Source organism: Carlito syrichta, unplaced genomic scaffold (genome assembly GCF_000164805.1).
Source record: "Carlito syrichta isolate Samal-C Ts95f unplaced genomic scaffold, Tarsius_syrichta-2.0.1 Scaffold308074, whole genome shotgun sequence".
In the NCBI taxonomy this organism is placed as follows: domain Eukaryota; kingdom Metazoa; phylum Chordata; class Mammalia; order Primates; family Tarsiidae; genus Carlito; species Carlito syrichta.
The window spans coordinates 51,985-68,766 of record NW_007252170.1 but is presented as its reverse complement, the minus strand read 5'-3'; the positions used below and the strand labels follow the sequence as shown (position 1 = coordinate 68,766).

Below are 16,782 nucleotides of genomic sequence, written 5' to 3'. Positions count from 1 at the left end.
CAGTTAGCTGATGAGATTTCATCAGGCTGCTTAAGAAGCAAGGAAATAAACAAAAGTGGAGAGACAATGAAAACAATGTGATAACTGTCAAACAAAATGCCGAGCACAACACTGAACATTTCCCTGAATGCAGTGGTGAAAATACTAATTCTCTCTCTTTCCTTTCTTCCTTACTCTTTCACACATGTGCACACGCACACACACACACACACACACATACAAGGAGAATAAACAATCACATAATTTGAATTTTCAACTGTCTTTGATTATGCATTCATTGCAAAACACTGATTGTGGAATAATTTGTTGCTAAATACTGAAAGTTACATAAAATAATAATTTGAGAACTAAATGATTTTTAAAATTTTAAATATAGGTGCTTAAAAGGTCACCACCCTTGTTTGAACTCCTTTGAGCAAGTTCTTAGTAAATGTAAGCTAGTATAAAAGGGTGGTTCAAACTAGGTAACTACCAATGTTATAGTTTTGCAACTAGAGGCTCACTTGTCATCTGCCTGGTGAAAAGATTTCACATAGTGGTTTTTGGGCTATACAGGTCTTATGTTTCTGATAAAGTAGAAGCAAACTGGTAATGGAAATATAGAGTGCACTGCTTCAAACAGAACTACAGAAGCTAACCAAATAACTTTTAATTCAAAGCATATTTGATGACTGTATTAAGTCAATCTGCACGCTTAGAATTGACAATTATACCAAATAGAGGAAGATCTGAAGTGCAACAGACACTTGACATTTGAGGCAGAAATTACTGTAAATTACTCAAGCTAGCAATACCACTCTCAATATGTAAAATACACAATACTACAAGAAATCTTTGCACAGATGCAAGACAGAGGCATGTGGTTTTCTTCTACAGGCTTCAACATAAGATGAAAAGATGAGAGGCAGAGGGGGATGGGAGCCTACACAATATACATGTTATCTGTATCAACACTCGATTGCTTTTACCATTGCATTTCATTAGAGGTTCATTTCCTTTAGAATTTTCAAGAAAAAGGTATACAAACTTAGCATTTTGGAAAACAGACTCTTCAAATCAGCCAAAGTCTCTTGTACATTTTCTATTTATAAGTCCAAGATAAATAATCATCATAATCAAAGACCTATTACTAATTCAAGTTTAAAATTTTATTATTATTTTGGACCATTCTTCCCTCCCCCCCCCCCCCCCCCCGAGTCAGGGTCTCTGTCACCCAGGCTGAAAGGCAGTGGTATGATCACAGTTCACCACAGCCTTGATCTCCTGGGATCAGACAATCTTTCCACCTAACCCTTTTGAGTAACTGGGACTGCAGGTGTGTACCACTATGCCCAGCTTTTTTTTTTTTTTAATTTTAGTTTTTTGTAGAGATTAGGTCTCATTATGTTGCCTGGACTGGTTTCGAATTACTGGGCTCAAGAGATTGTCCTGCCTTGACTTTCCAAAGTGCTGGGATTGCAGGTGTGGGCCACCATGCCCAGCCTTAGACATTCTAATAACTAGATTAAGACGTATCAGTGATTCAAAGTGATCACAGAATTATATCACCAATAAGTGAGCAGAAAAGATGTACAACTTGTGAGAATTTTCTTCTAGGGACAAGGGAAGATACTAATTGCTGAGTAAAATGTTTAAGAGGCATATGAGAAATACTATTTGTAGATCCAAATGAAAGATTGCAAACTAGTTAAAGGGAGAATTTTTTTATTGGTCTATCAAAGATTCTCGTAGAGTTCATTACAAATAGAAGATATGTTATTTAGTCCATGCTAAGTTTTCATACTACTATTTTGAAAACAAACACTGCATAAATAAAAGTCTAATCACCATAGAGGTTATATACAATAACATAAAAAGTCCTCATTGCACTACCCCTGCGGTATTCCCACAAGTTATTATGGGTTGAAAGACAAAAAAACTGCATGAGAAAGAGAGCTCTAGGTTTGATGTCTAAGCAAGAACTAAGCTTGTCTTTACTGTCCACCATTACTATGGGGAATTCACTCAGCCTCTAAGCACCCTAGTTTCCAACAGAAAAAAGAGATGCAAAGGAGAGCATCTTAAAGTTTGGTTTTATTGGAAGACATGCTCTTTTTACAAAGAAAAACTCATGCACGTAGAATCCCTAAAATATAAAAAAGGAAAACTAAGTTTGTTCAACCCAGGTGAGAGCCTAGATCCCTACCTGTTAATCCTCTCCTCAAGCCCTTAGAAAAACCCATATACCATGATATCCTGCATAGAATCTAGTTTTAATACTGAATCTAGGCCTACAGTTTCCTTCCCGTCTAAAAAATCTCACTTCTTTCCTTAAGATTTATTACTGACATGTTAACGGGTGTTAAAATTTTAATTTCCAAAGCAAAAAACATCTTTCAGCACAGACAGAATGACATTGCACATTACTGAATTTGTTACACCTCTGTATCCACTTTTCTAACTTAAGGTTCATTTCATTCCAATGATGTGGGTAGCTCATTTACTTGTTATAAACTTTGTATTATGTGTTATACTAATGATTTAACTTCTTACCCAACAGTCACATAGTCAAGTTTAAAGTTTGTAATCACCACCACAGATAGACACAGACTTCCTCTTCCCTGTGATCATTCTCCAGTTAACGTCAAATTCTCCCAGCAATGGCCAATCCACAAGATGCAATTTGGTAACCAACTCTTATAGATTTTCAATTATCTCCTGAGTTCGTTCCTTCTCCTTATGTCTACTCTTTCTTCCTAAATTTTTGTCCTTTTCCTCCCTTACACAAGCATTGTTTCAACAAATTATCAATGTTTGCATAAATGTTAGGTTATACACATCCTTTTTTCATACTTTTGTTCAATCTTCTCTATCACCCTCTACTCCTTTTCATTTACTCATCCTCCCATAATTCCAGGTCTGAATCCTGAAGTCTCACCTCCTCAGTCACCATTAACTTGCCCTATTCATTTTATAGCCTTCATACCTGTAAACATTTGAGTTTTGTTTGCTTTGTACTACCTACCCCTATGCTAATTTGGGTACTCAGTGACTGTTCCCACCATTTTGAGAATGTAATGTGTTTCACCTCTGTACTTACTTTTCTGACTTTAGGCTCATTGCATTCCAATGACGTGAGTTGCTCACTTGTTATAAATGATGTATCACATGTTATACCCATGCTTTAACTTCTTACTGAATATTCACATACTCGGCTTAAGATTTATAAATGAGTTACTAGATGACACTGAAGGAGCGAAATGAGATTGCCTTTTCATATGCTGACACATCTGTTACCTGCAACGTAAATTAACCTTTCCTCCCTCTGTCTAAGTTATAGCAATATGCTAGGTAAAGATAATTAAAAGGCTTCACATAGAGACAATAGTAATGAAGATGCATGGGCATTTGAGACATGGCACTAGGTGGGTGGTTATTAAAAACATAACTCACACTTTCTAATATTTCACCCTATACAAGGCATGAAAGATGTCATTTAATCTTCATAGCAATCCCACGAAGAAAGTGTTTGTTATTATCCCCATAACACAGATGCTGACATGGAAGCTTACAGGGATTAAGTAAACTTCTTTAGGTTGCACACTTTTAGGAGGTTGAGTAACGATTTGAGTCCAGATATGTATGAATGTAATGAAGAGATTCAAAACTAGGGCTTAGAGCCTAGGTAACTGGAAACCTAATGATGCCTTTGGGAAGAATGACCACTCCAGTAGAAATGGGCTTTGAAAGGATAGTGAGTTATGCTTTAGCTACACTTAGTTGTGCATGGTGGGCAGGATATGTAGGGAGAGAGGCCCACCAACAGATGAATCCATGGAACTGGGGCTGAGAAAGAAGATTCATGTCTGAATGAAAGTTGCAGCCATGAGGTCAGCTGAAATCAAAGAAGGAAGAAGCAAGAGTAAGTCAGCTATGAGAATGATGAAAAATACTGCATCATTTATACCAGTAACACAACAAAATGCAACAGAATAATATGACAAACTCCCCTCTTTGCATACAAGCTGCTTTACTATTCACAACAATCCTGTGTTATGTCCTCCCCATTTCATACATGGCTAAGCTTTGGGAAATTAGGTAACGTGATGACATTCAACCCATAAATGCCAAAACCAACAATACCAACTTTAAAACTCCATTTAAATTTTCATTTGGTTTTTTCCAACATAAAAACATCCATCATCACTGAAAGTGTAAAACAGAATCTAGAGGACTATTTGTCAAAGATGTTCATGTGTGTTGGAGCCTCAAGGAGAAGGCAGCAGGATGATCATGAGCACAACAAGGTAAAGAATTAGAATTAGTGAGGAACAAATACAGGATACATTGCTTCCCACTCCGTGCCACAAACTCTGAAAATTGATTAACTGTATGTTTGTTTGTTTTTTCCTGAACTAAGCACTTAACTCAGAATCCTTCTCAACCCAATGTTCCAGCCAGCTGCTAGAAACCGACATACTAGATAAATCCATCCTAGAGTATACAATTGAAACCGGGCCTTGTAGGAACATTTCCGTACTTGACCTGAATAATATTTGATTCGTGTACATGAAATTTTCAGAGCACTCCAATTAGAAGGATAACATGGCTAGAAAATAAGGAATAACATATCCAGGGTAAATGGCAAATAAAAGTAATAGTTGAAACATATATAGTTCACTTACAGTGAAAGCAAAAATGTGCCTAGATTTAGAAAAAGAAAAGAAAAAATGGCAAAAATGCAAACTAGGGAATGGCCTGGCTTTGAAAGTTGGCAGAGAGATACAGGGGTCACAGCAGAAAGTAAGCCAAGTCAAAATCCTACACTGTTTAGAGAAGCAAGCATAACTGAAAAATACATAAACATCAGAACCTAAAAATTCTTCTCTGGTAATTCTCCCTTTAAACTCAGACTCTGCTCACAACTCTACTCCAAATCTGAGATATACAGTTGACCCTCTCTCTTATACCTTACCAACACAACATTCAGTCACTTCCATCTTCAGTCAGCTTTCTACGAAAATATCACCACACGCAAGTCTCCTGTGGCTCCCCATGGTGTACAAGGCACAATTCTGTCTTCTCCATGAACATACTTCACGGCCAGAATACTTTTTGGTATAAGCATCTATGACAGCTATTCACAAACACAGAGCTTCCGCCAAGTTCATTTGCTCAAACTTATTTGGGTGCATGAAACACATTTTAGTATCTACATCTTTCTTCACAAAGTTCTCTCTGATTAAAATGATCTCCCTTTTTAAACATGGTTTCTACCCATTTCTCCTAAGGTAACTTAAGTTTTGCTCTTCAGAAAATATTTTCTGACCACAACAGCTATTTTCCTCTATTTTCTATGCTTTTCTATTATATCAGAGCCTGCAACAATACTTACTTGACATTTAAAAATTCAATTTTGTTTCTCTGCTTATTTCATAATGTGCATTTTCTTCTTCCCTTAATTTGATTATACAGTAAATTCTTGTTTGTACCATTCCCCCTTCCCACTTCCCCCATTTCTTTAGAACATAGGAAGTAATGTGTGTTTGAACAATCTGATGAACTTACAGACATAGCAATACAAAAATCATGAATTGCTTAGAATTCCAGCTCCAACACCGAATTATCTTAGGGAATCAGGTTCAGAAGAGAAATGAGAAGGTAACTTGTGACATACTTTAATAAAATCAATTCAACTCAGTAAGCATTTACTCAAAATCCACTTGGTTCTCTCATAACAAGTAGTTTTGACACAGATTAAGATGATCAAAGGCCAGTCTTGGAGAAGAAGCAAAAATCACAAAACATTATCTAAAATATCAATGCAGGGCTTGAAATAATCACCAGAAATAACTCTGCATCTAAATATGTAACTTCTGCTTTTATTTAAGAATATCTTACTATCTAGAAAAGACATCATGCTTATTGACAAGTTTGAAGAATAATTTCCCCCAACAAGACAACAGATCAGTACATTTTCTAGATTTCCTAAATAGTATGAAGTTCCAAATGCATTCAATATTCACTAAAAGAACTTACTGGATGGTTTGGGTATGGCATCTCATGCGTGGAATCCCAGCACTTTGGGAGAACAAGGCAGGAGGATCGCTTGAGCCCAGGAGTTTGAGTCCAGCCCAGGCAACAGAGTGAGACCTTGTCTCTATTAAAAATAACAATAATAATAAATTAGCTGTGTGTGGTGGACTGGGGTGGGAAGATCACTTGAACCAGGAGTTTGAGGCTGCAGTAAGCTGTAATTGGGCCACTGTACTCTGGTCTGAGTGACACCCTGAATCAAAAAGCAAAAGAGAATCTACTGAATGATTCTAGTCAAAAGTAACAAATAAGTAAAAAAGGTCTTGATTCTGTATTCCTCATGGCTCTATTGAGTCATGTTCAAAGTTACACCTTCAGCTCCCATCCAGGAATAAACACCAAACCATCTTCGGCCTTCTGGAAACAGGAATATGATGTGAATGTTGTTAAGGATGCTGTCACCATATTACCTATTGCCCTGAAGGTGAGTCCTCATTTGAGCAATCTGTTTCATATTGCAGAAATCTATTTAGTGTTTATCTCCCTACAAAGTTAGAATATTTTCTTTTTTATAAGTATCATTAATTTCAATTATATGATGTAAGTCCTACCTCCCCCCACACATATACATTCCTTAATATGTCTGAAATTGGAATGAGTATTTATATGTGTGTATAAATGCAGTGTGTGCACAAGTATATATGTATATTTGTATATACATATATGTGATATTTTTCCCTCCAAAAGACGTTGATATTGTATTTTATAATTAACCATTCATTTTAAATTAAGATAAAAAGGATCATATCTACTTTTTCTCTTTGGTGACAAACCTAAAGTCAAATTTTTAGCTCAATTAATTCAATCAACATAAATTCATGCAGCCTATTTTATAGGTCTTGAGCTCTTATTCTAATTTGGATTTTTCCTAGTTCTGATCTATTACATTTTTTCTTTTGTCTATGCTATTATATATCTTTTTACATTAAATTATCACCAAGTCTTTTGACTAATGAACAGGATAGAAGGGGACAGCATTAATTGTTAAATGTTACTTGATAAGTTCAAATATTTTAGTCTTAGTTTCCAAATTACAAAATAATATTAATGCAAAGAAATATCAGATCCAAGTATCACATAAACAGGTCACTTGTAAAGCAAAATCCACTGCCTTTACATTTTTAGGTCAAATAAATGAAAAAAGTGTTTGCCACCTCTCTGGTACACAAACTAATTTTATCATCTTAAATACTTCTATATGATGACAACGTGAATCATGCTGGGATTTTAGTAAAACTCTGTCATTCTTTCCACTAAAATGTTTCTTTCTGTCTTCTGATACTGGAGGATAGCCACAAGTCCAGCTCTAGATCAATCTAGTAGCTAGAGAAGTATTGCAGGAAACCTCGGTGAGCAAACCGCCTGTTCTCTTTATATCAACACCCTGCAATGATCCCAGAGAGGCGTCTGATGAGAAGAATAAGTTGTTCTAAGAAACCATTAGGGGGTTTATACTTAAGACTTTCTTATCTTATAAGGGGGAAATGTCTCCTGTAAGGAGGGGAGAACTCTACTACGGACACTACGTGTGTCCTATTAAAGTAGTTTTTATTTTGGAGTGTTATAAAAATTGTTTTATATACTTTACATTAAGATCAGAGAAACTTAATGCTGTGTAAAATTCATAAAAGAAATGTCCTTTTGGAATTTCCCTGTCTTTGCCTTGTGTCACAAAGAATTTTGGGTGTTCAGTGGCATATGTAGTTGAGAAATTCTTTTTACAAGTACCCATAAAAAGAGACTAGTACATGATGCTGCCCCAGACTATAATGAAATGGGGCTAAGTAGAGTCCAGATGGGAAGCTGTGGAGAATGGCACAAAGGTGAGGCTCCTCTCACTAGCTCACTACCCCTGGTCCCCTCTGGCACGCAAGACTGGCGCTAGGATAGACTCCAAGTAAAACTAGGAAAAGGAGCTGTCTTATATCCCCAGTCTCCATATTCTGAGGGCTTTGCACCCCTTAGATGTTTATGTCCATGTCCATATCTATGCCCAAGACTATACTTAATTTGGTGCCTACTTTTTTGCTCCCCCATTTCCTTAGACCCTTACCCTCCAAAATGGGAGAATTAGTAAATTTGAAAAAAGATTGCCTGAAAAGAAAAAAAAATTACTACCACCAACAACAGGTTTCAAAGGTTATCCTCTGCCCACTTTCCAGGAAACAAGCAAAAAAAAAAAAATTTTTTTTTATTTTTATTTTGGGGATGGGATGGGGTGAGAAAGAGGATACTTCCCAAGATACTGTTAAGAACTCTGAAGCAGGAATTTCAGATACTTTAGCTACTGAGAGAAATGTTTAGAGGCAGGTGGATCTTTGTTAAATGTCAACTTTATATAACCACTATACATTAGCATTGAAGAAAGTGGCTGCTTATGGATTCCTAGTTTATAATCATTAAAAAAATTACAGTTAGTTTCTACATATTCAGAGTACTGCGAAAATAGGATAATTTGCTTAATTTAAAATGACTACCACAAATCACTGATTTTTTCAAAGAAACATAAGATTTTTTAGCATAGCACACAGAAGGGCAACAAGAATTTTACTGCAGACACTATCTTCTTCATATAAAAATTTGAATATTGACATTCCCAACAAACTCTAAAAGAAAGAGGTTCTGTCTTATCCTCTCTCTTCCAAACTACTCTTGTGGTTGGCATATGTAAAGCAGATGATATAAATTGCAATTCAAATGTAAACAAAATGTAAAGAAATAAAGAACATATGTCCAAAGACTATTTTCTTGACCTTATCCTACTGAAAATGTGCTTATTTCCTGCTCTCAGGTTAACCCATCACAATCTACAACCATCTTTAGTTAAATTATCTAATACCTAGTCCACATGTTGCTGTCAGTTTATATACAGAAAACATAGATTAGAAAGGTCTTATTACTGTTACCTTTTAAAAAGTAGATGTTTCCAGAGATTAAGGTTCTAAGTTGCTAATTAATAGTTTGTTTTGTTTCCTATCAAGTTAAGAGTCATTTTAAAAAAATAGATAATGATCAGGTAATGTCTCATAAGAGTATTTTTAAATTGAAATGGTATGCAGTAGATTTCACTTTTAAATTTTAGCACAGTACTAAGAACATGTAAAGTTTAAGAACTGCTATATGATTACTTAAAACAGCACTACAGTGAGTTGAGGTATCCATGAGCAAGAGGTAGAAAGCTAACCCAGCATATATCAAAGTATCACCTGAACTGCTAAAGAGTCTGATTGTTGAAATGCTTTTAAAAAGCCACACTGGGCACAGAGTCATCAATGTGGGAACAGGTCTCAGATTATCCAGGACTTCTGTGTAGGCCAAGGAGCAACCAGTCAGAGATGACCGGGTGTGGCTTCACACAAGGCAGCCTCCTCTAGAGGGTTGAGTTTGAAAGACCAAGGATGGAAAGAACAATCTTGAGGCCAGTTTTCCCCCTACAAACTGAGGACCAATGACTCTAAAAATTAAATGAGAAAAGGGCCTTAACAGGGGCAGCTGTGGGCATGATGGTTCACACCTAAAGTCCCATCTTCTCGGGAGGCTGAGACAGAAGGATCACCTGAGCCAAGTTGGTCGTGGCTGCAGTGAGTTGTGACTGTGCCACTGCCTTCCAGCCTGGGGGACAGAATGAGGCCCCAATTCAAAAATAAATAAATAGGGGCAGCTGTATAAAACCAAAGCCGCCAACTGAATGTTGGCACTTACACAATTACCTTTGGGTACCTCTCACTAGTTAGCTATTTCAAGTTGGAAGACGTCAGGAAGAGGTAGTAATAGAAGGTATTATATTTTAAAAACTGCTTGTAGAGCAAAAGTAAAATTATATTTCTACATGGAGGGGGAAATAGTTAAAACTTGGGTATTTGTCTTTGATTTTTATCATAAGGGCCAAGGAAAAAGCACAGGAAAAGTTAAATTTCCTAGACAGCAAAATAGTGGTCTAACTCTTGGCTCTACTACTATTAACTTATGTGTCATCTTGGACGAGAGCGAGCTTCCCTGGAGCTCAATTTCTTCCTCTTTGTTAAATATAATGGGAGAAACAAGGATATTCACCAAAAAAGAAGTTTTCCTTAGAGCTTCCAAATATCTCCTTTATTCAAATCTCTTATCAAATGTAAGTTACTCATTTTTCCTGAACATCCTACATGAAATAGTATACCCTCAACCCATTCACCAGCCCCCTATCCTATTTTTTTGCACAGTCCTAGTCTCCACACGAACTTATATATATATTCATCCATTTACTTCTTTATTGCAGTTATTCCCACCAGAAAAAGCTCTACTGATTCTTCAAGTAATCCCATGTCTAGAACAATGATTGGCACTATAGCAGTGTTTGACAAACATCTGATAGAATAAATGAACAAAATCAGTTGTCATGAGATTTGACAAAATAGTGAAGAGTCTCATACAGGTAGTACAGAATGTTACAGGTTGAGGTCATGATTTTGGCCAATCCTGTGAAAGAGTAGATTACAGCCACCTACAGATGACATGTTTTCCTGCACAAGACCATTCTCCATTATCGTATCTTGGCTCTTCCATTTATCATTTAAATATATGATAATAGCATGTTTATCTTTTTCTTTTATAATATTGCCTAATATGCAACATGGCCCAGACTTGAAATTTTTCCCATTTAGAGTTTCAGGTTTTATATAAACAGAATAAAGTAGTCTCAACAGGATTAACATTATTAATTAGCATACTCAGGTAGGGAGAAAGGGGCAGAGATAGTTATACTTGCAATCAGTAGTTTTTTGTTTTAAGTAGTTCATTCTTTTCACTTGTTTCATACACTAACTGTCCAATTTTTTTTCTCTCACTCATTGTCTATCTTTCTATTTTTTTAAGGGTTTTCATGCTCCCTTCGCCCCACCCCTTCTCTTATTTTCCTGAGTTCTGCTATATTGGTAGCTACACTACTGCAGGTCACATGCAGATTTTGAAAAAATCTTGCTTAGTCTTTGTGGACTGACTACCAAAGCAGTGTCCTTCCTAAAGCAGGCAAATGGAAGCTGCCAGACATAAAAGGCTTAGAAAATGCACAGGGCAGCTACTGGAAAAGTGTTCAGACTCTTGTTCATGAGACAAGGCTCTTGAGCCTACACGTCTCTTCCTCACCTCTCACATGACAACCACAGAACCTACCTGCATCTTTTGGCCATTAAACCTAGAATCATCAGATTTTAGAACTAGACAGGACCTCAGAGATCACCTGCCCCAAGACCCTCCATTTTACAAATGAGGAAATTGAGGCCAAGAGAGGTTAAGTGACTTGCCAGGGGTTACCAAATTAATGAGTTGACAGGATGTAGAGACCCAGATACCTGATCTTCCAGACCAGGTCTCTGAAGAATGAATGTTGGAAAAGTTCAAGAAACAAGTTATGTCGTCAAAAATGAATGAAAAGATAACTGATCTAAAGGACAAGTGTGGGAATGAACCCTGAGTACTTCAAGTGTAAATCAATCCCCTACTAAAGATATTTCCAGATATTTATTTTCTTAAAAGCAATTAAGTACATGACAGTTAAGGAAAAAACTAGGCTAGAGCATTACACTGTTTTGTTTAAACTCTTACAACCATTTATGTTCTCATATTTAATAGCTTTCAGTGTAATATCTTATACACTGAGTGACTATTCCATTACACTGACCTCTAACTCATGACTTTCAGTAATCAAAAGCAGCTGATTTTAATATGCCGCTGCTTGAGTGTGAAGAGGTTGAGGCTGCTTTTGTGTGCAATCAGGTTAAGATTGGCTCCAACAGGAGAAAAATCCATACATATGTTGAAAAGATCTAAAAAATGCCTGTATTCCCAACCTGATTACGACTTACATTTTTGCATGGTTTGTCAAAGCAGATCACTGAAATCAAATCAAGATGTAAAAAGGGATAAAGTAGTTTTCTCCTCCATTCTTCCATTAATCACCATGACCTACTGGAGAAAGGAACTTTTCCCTCCCTCTCACCTGAGGCAAGGTGGGATACTCCACTGGAAGTTATGCCAATTTTTATCAATTGGTTCTCAAGTTACAAAGCCAATTTTCTAGTTTTCATTTCTTACATTTGTAAATAGAAGCTAATTTACTGCAGAATAATTTGTCATTTCTATCAACAACTAACTATATTTTAATTCCCTTTTAATAAAACAATAAAATATTTCAATATAACTTTGAAAACCTGCTTTAAAGGTTATATAAAAATTAATTTTATTAAACTGAAAATGTAGATACAGGGAATAGCTAGTCTTTTCTATTAAATAAAACTTAGTAAAACCTAAATATGAATTCAAGTCTATTACGGGTTTACTTGTCAAAAAGAGGGTATTAGCAGATCACAGATAAGCATTTCTTTAGCATAAATTTCAATTGCAATGTCAGTTTATATCCCATTAAGATAGTATACTGTTGTTGGTAGCATAAAAGATACAAATGCAATTGACATATGGTTAACAATCTAGCTGTTATCTAGAAAATTCTCAAGCAAGTCTGGGACTGGGTCAAAATAAAAAGTTTTGGAGGGGTGGAAAATGTGTTGGCATGTTGGCTCTTGTTACACATAAGCATGTTTGTTATAGGAGCATTTCCAGTTTAATTTTTGCTATTAGTGTAAACCACAATTGGGGAACCATGTTGCTGGAGAAGGAATGGGGGAGGGGCTAGTTATATAAACAATATACAACAAAGAAAGCCTTTATTTCCAATACCTGAATACATCAGGTTTGTTTTTAGGCAGAAGGTTGCAGGTTAAATGCTCTCAGCTATCCAAGAAGTGGCTTATTAGTTTTGTAAGAAAATATTTTCTTATATTTTGACTGAAAAATATCCAGTTTAAGTGAACAAAACCATCCTTGTTAGCGAAAAGCAGACCCAAAAAAACCTTTTTTTCAAAGACCCAGTAAGGAAAAGCAAAACTAATTCAAGAGGAAAAGCTGCTTTCCTAATAGTAGCTTCTGAATCTGGATCTAATAGTTCTCAAAGGCCAGCTGGAGTCTTCAAGTCTTAAAAGTTTTGTCTTTCTCCATGGATCATAGACATTTTTGTTGAGGCAGCATGCTACAGATATAAACTCATTTTAAGCAGAGATATATTCTCTTTCTGGGCTATAGTCATGAAGCTGAAAACCTATGTACCCACAGAAAGAACGAAGGTAAACAAACGTTATGATTCTTTTGTAGGGCAGTCTTCCAAACACAACTTTCCTCTTTTGCTTTTCTATTTTGTGCATTAGAAAATCCCAACTTCATCTCTGGCAGTGGAGCATCTGCTAATGATACAGTAAATGGCAACCAGTGATTACTGCTGTTAAGTGGCAGCACGGTGACAATGCTAAGAACTGCATCTTGACATACCAATTCAGCTGCAGGCAGCACCTTAGCTACAGACTCTTCTAATTTCTAAATGGGCCTAATCCTGTTATTACAGAATAATTACTACCAACCAGCTCAATTACTATACAGACTTGAATAAACACACATACTAGTAGCTGTTTTCTACAAACTATTATCAAAACAAAGAGAAACAGCTAATCGTGGTGACATTAAGCCCATGTTTATCCCTCCCAGTGTTTGGGCAAGTTTATTTTAAGTTGTCACCTTCAACTAGGAACAATGCAGATGACTTTACAGATCCCACAAATCTTTCTAATCTAAATTCTTCTCAACCAAAAGTCAGCGGTTCCCTCAGAGCAACATCTGCCAAGTCCCAATTTTATAAGAACCCACTTGTACGGTATATTTGCAAAAATAATTTTTTAAAAATTGGAAGCTTGTTTCTAATATACTCTTCTAAATTATTTTTAAGTTTCCATGAAAGTGAAATATTCACTTTATATTCTTTACAACCTAAGCATTTGTTTCTAAATGAGTACAACAGAATTTTACCCCCTCACTGATGTCATCATCAGGTTTCCTTCATAGATAAATAATTTTTGTTGGGAGGGAAAATGGTTAGGAAGAAGAAGGTTTCAGAACGCACACAACACACAGTAGGGATGATATTCAAACCTACCTCCTGGACAGTGCCTCATAGCCATCTTACATCTCCTGGATTCAGCAATGGTTGGACAGGGTATTGTGTCTTTTGCTGGCTTTTTAACAATCTGTCGTGTTCTTGTCTCCAGACCCCATTTAAATCCACACGTGCGATTATTTCTGCTACAAGTTCCCCATTCACTCCAATGACCAACTTCACATCCTTCTAACAAAGATTAGAAAAAAACACACACACAAATAGATAACAATTTGGTATTTATTTACTCCATGGTTATCAAATTTATTACAGTGTTTCTCTACTCCTCCCATTTAGACACCAAACATTTTTTAACCAAAAATCAATTGGTACAGCATACAAAGACCTATACTGGTCTTTTGGGAACTTTAATTATTTGAACCATAGGATATTTGTATCTATAACAAACAAATGCCACAAAAGTAATTTAAAAGTGGCTATTTATCACATCTTTGTTTTTTGAAGGATGTTACTAGCCAGTTATAATGACCCTGAAATGTATGATATTTAAAAGATTCAAAAGCTAAAGCCTAAAGTAGAAAATACGATTTCATACTGTGACAGAAAAGAAAATTTTGCAGGTTAATTCTTCATTCCCCTCCCCAGTCCACAAGTGTGTTTTATTTTGGAAGTGCTGGTGAAAAAGATGGGGAGCTTGTTTTGCGTTTTCTGATTCACTTTATTTTTTCAACAGGTATCTGGAAACTACAGTACAGTAAGGCCCCTACATACAAACAAGTTCCATTCCTAGCGCACATTCGTAAGTTCAATTTGCTCATAAGTCCAACAAAGTTAGCCTAGGTATGCAACTAACACAATCAGCTATATGTATTCTAAGAGGTTTATAATCCTTTTTACACAATAGCACATAAAAATAAACTACTGTACAGTACACAAAAGCACAATTTCTTGTAGAAGATGCACACGTGTGACAATGTATTCCAGACACGGCACCTATGATTGAATATGTGAATACACATTCAAATATTTAAGTTTGCAACTTGAAGGTTTGTAGGAAACTTACTGTATGTATTTTTTTATTCCCTCTAATGCTGTTGTAAATTACTAGAGTTTGAAAGTAAATAAACATACCAGATATTTGAAAATGTCTGTTTGGGCTGGACTCAGTGGCTCAGTCTGTAATCCCAGCACTTTGGGAGACTGAGGCAAGTGGACTGCCTGAGCCCACAGGTTTGAGACCAGCCTGAGCAACTTGGCGAGGCCTCGTCTCTACAATAAATCAAAAACTAGCCGGGCATGGTAGCGTGCGCCTGTAACTCCAGCTACTTGGAAGACTGAGGCGGAAGGATCGCCAGAGCCCAGCAGGTCAAGGCTGCGGTGGCCAGGAGTGTGCTACTGCACTCCAGTCTGGGTGACGGAGTGAGACTCCAATTCAAAAAAAAAGAAAAGAAAATCCTGTTTGCCTAGATATGTGAAAGCTTTTAGCATCCTTTTCTGTAAGTTCATATAGTGGAAAAGTAGGCTATCCTCCCAAGCCCTGTGGAGGTGGAGGAGGCAATAAAAGGATAAAGACATACAAAGCTAAACTTCCTCATCAATTTCAACATTAAAAAGTTCCTTCGCGATAATGGAGAGGATTCAGGTCCAGATTTCACATACAATTAATATTTTAGCCTTCTAGATCTCAGCAGGCATCATTGCTATGCTTAGGTTTTTTCAAAACCATTTAAGACTTTTATCCAGGGGAATGAATAGGACTCTATCTGTAATATATTTGTGGTTAAGGATTTCTTTCTTTCTTTGAGATTCTGGCTATGTTGCCCTGGCTGGTCTTGAACTCCTGACCTTAAGCAACCCTACCTCTATATCATTTCTTCTGCCACAGCCTGAGTCACTGGGATTACAGACATGAGCCACCAAGCCTGGATATTTAGTTAAGGATTTCACCAGCATTTCCACTGAATAATGGGTGTGGGCCTTGCCTCTCAAAAGCAAAAGTTCTGAATATGCTCTTCTAATTACTTTCTTACTTTTAGTAAGGTGGCACCTGTATGAAGGTATCAACTCACACATAAATAGGAACATAAGTGTATACATTTCTTCAAAAATCTCTCATTTAGAGGTATTCTTCTCTACAAACTCTCAAATATATTACAGACTATTTTAGCAAAATTTTCATAGAAAAAAATAGGCCTTTTAAGTTTCCATTTTAAGGGATGAAATATCTAATTTATAAAACATAGCTCTGTTGTATATCATATCAGATAAATAAAATTTGGAATAGGGGAGGGGGACATGTCAATCCACCCATGATTAGATTCAGGCATTCATCAAAATGTAGCCCCTGACAGACCTATACTTTTTCATCAGTGGTATTTTTAAAAAAGCCCAAATATCTTTAAAACATTCAGGAGATAAAACATTTATAAAAGTGTATTCCTAATTATTTTTTATGAATAGAATATATGTATATATTAAATTATGCATTCCAGCTATCTAAATGTACTGAAATTTTTTAAGATGCTTTGTAACATGCAGCCAAGCAGCAACAAAATATATTTGGCACAAAAATTTCTTTTCAACTCACTGTTTTTTACACAAATGGCTAAACAAGAAGGCCTATAATTTAAATAACATAGCAAAAGCAACAGAGCTAATCAACAGCATTGCTTGAAAATGTTTTCTTCTGAGCACAGTGTTTCTCTAATTTTTTTTTTTTTTTTTTTTTT

At 36.1% G+C, this 16,782-nt stretch overlaps 1 protein-coding gene across 1 annotated transcript in view; it reads right to left on the bottom strand.

Moving 5' to 3' along the window:
* Positions 1 to 16,782, bottom strand: part of RSPO2 (R-spondin 2) — a 91,499-nt gene that overhangs the window by 35,046 nt on the left and 39,671 nt on the right. The window contains exon 4 of the mRNA XM_008064822.2: positions 14,093 to 14,281. Coding sequence (XP_008063013.2) covers positions 14,093 to 14,281 — 189 coding nt within the window. The remainder of the gene's footprint in view (positions 1 to 14,092; positions 14,282 to 16,782) is intronic.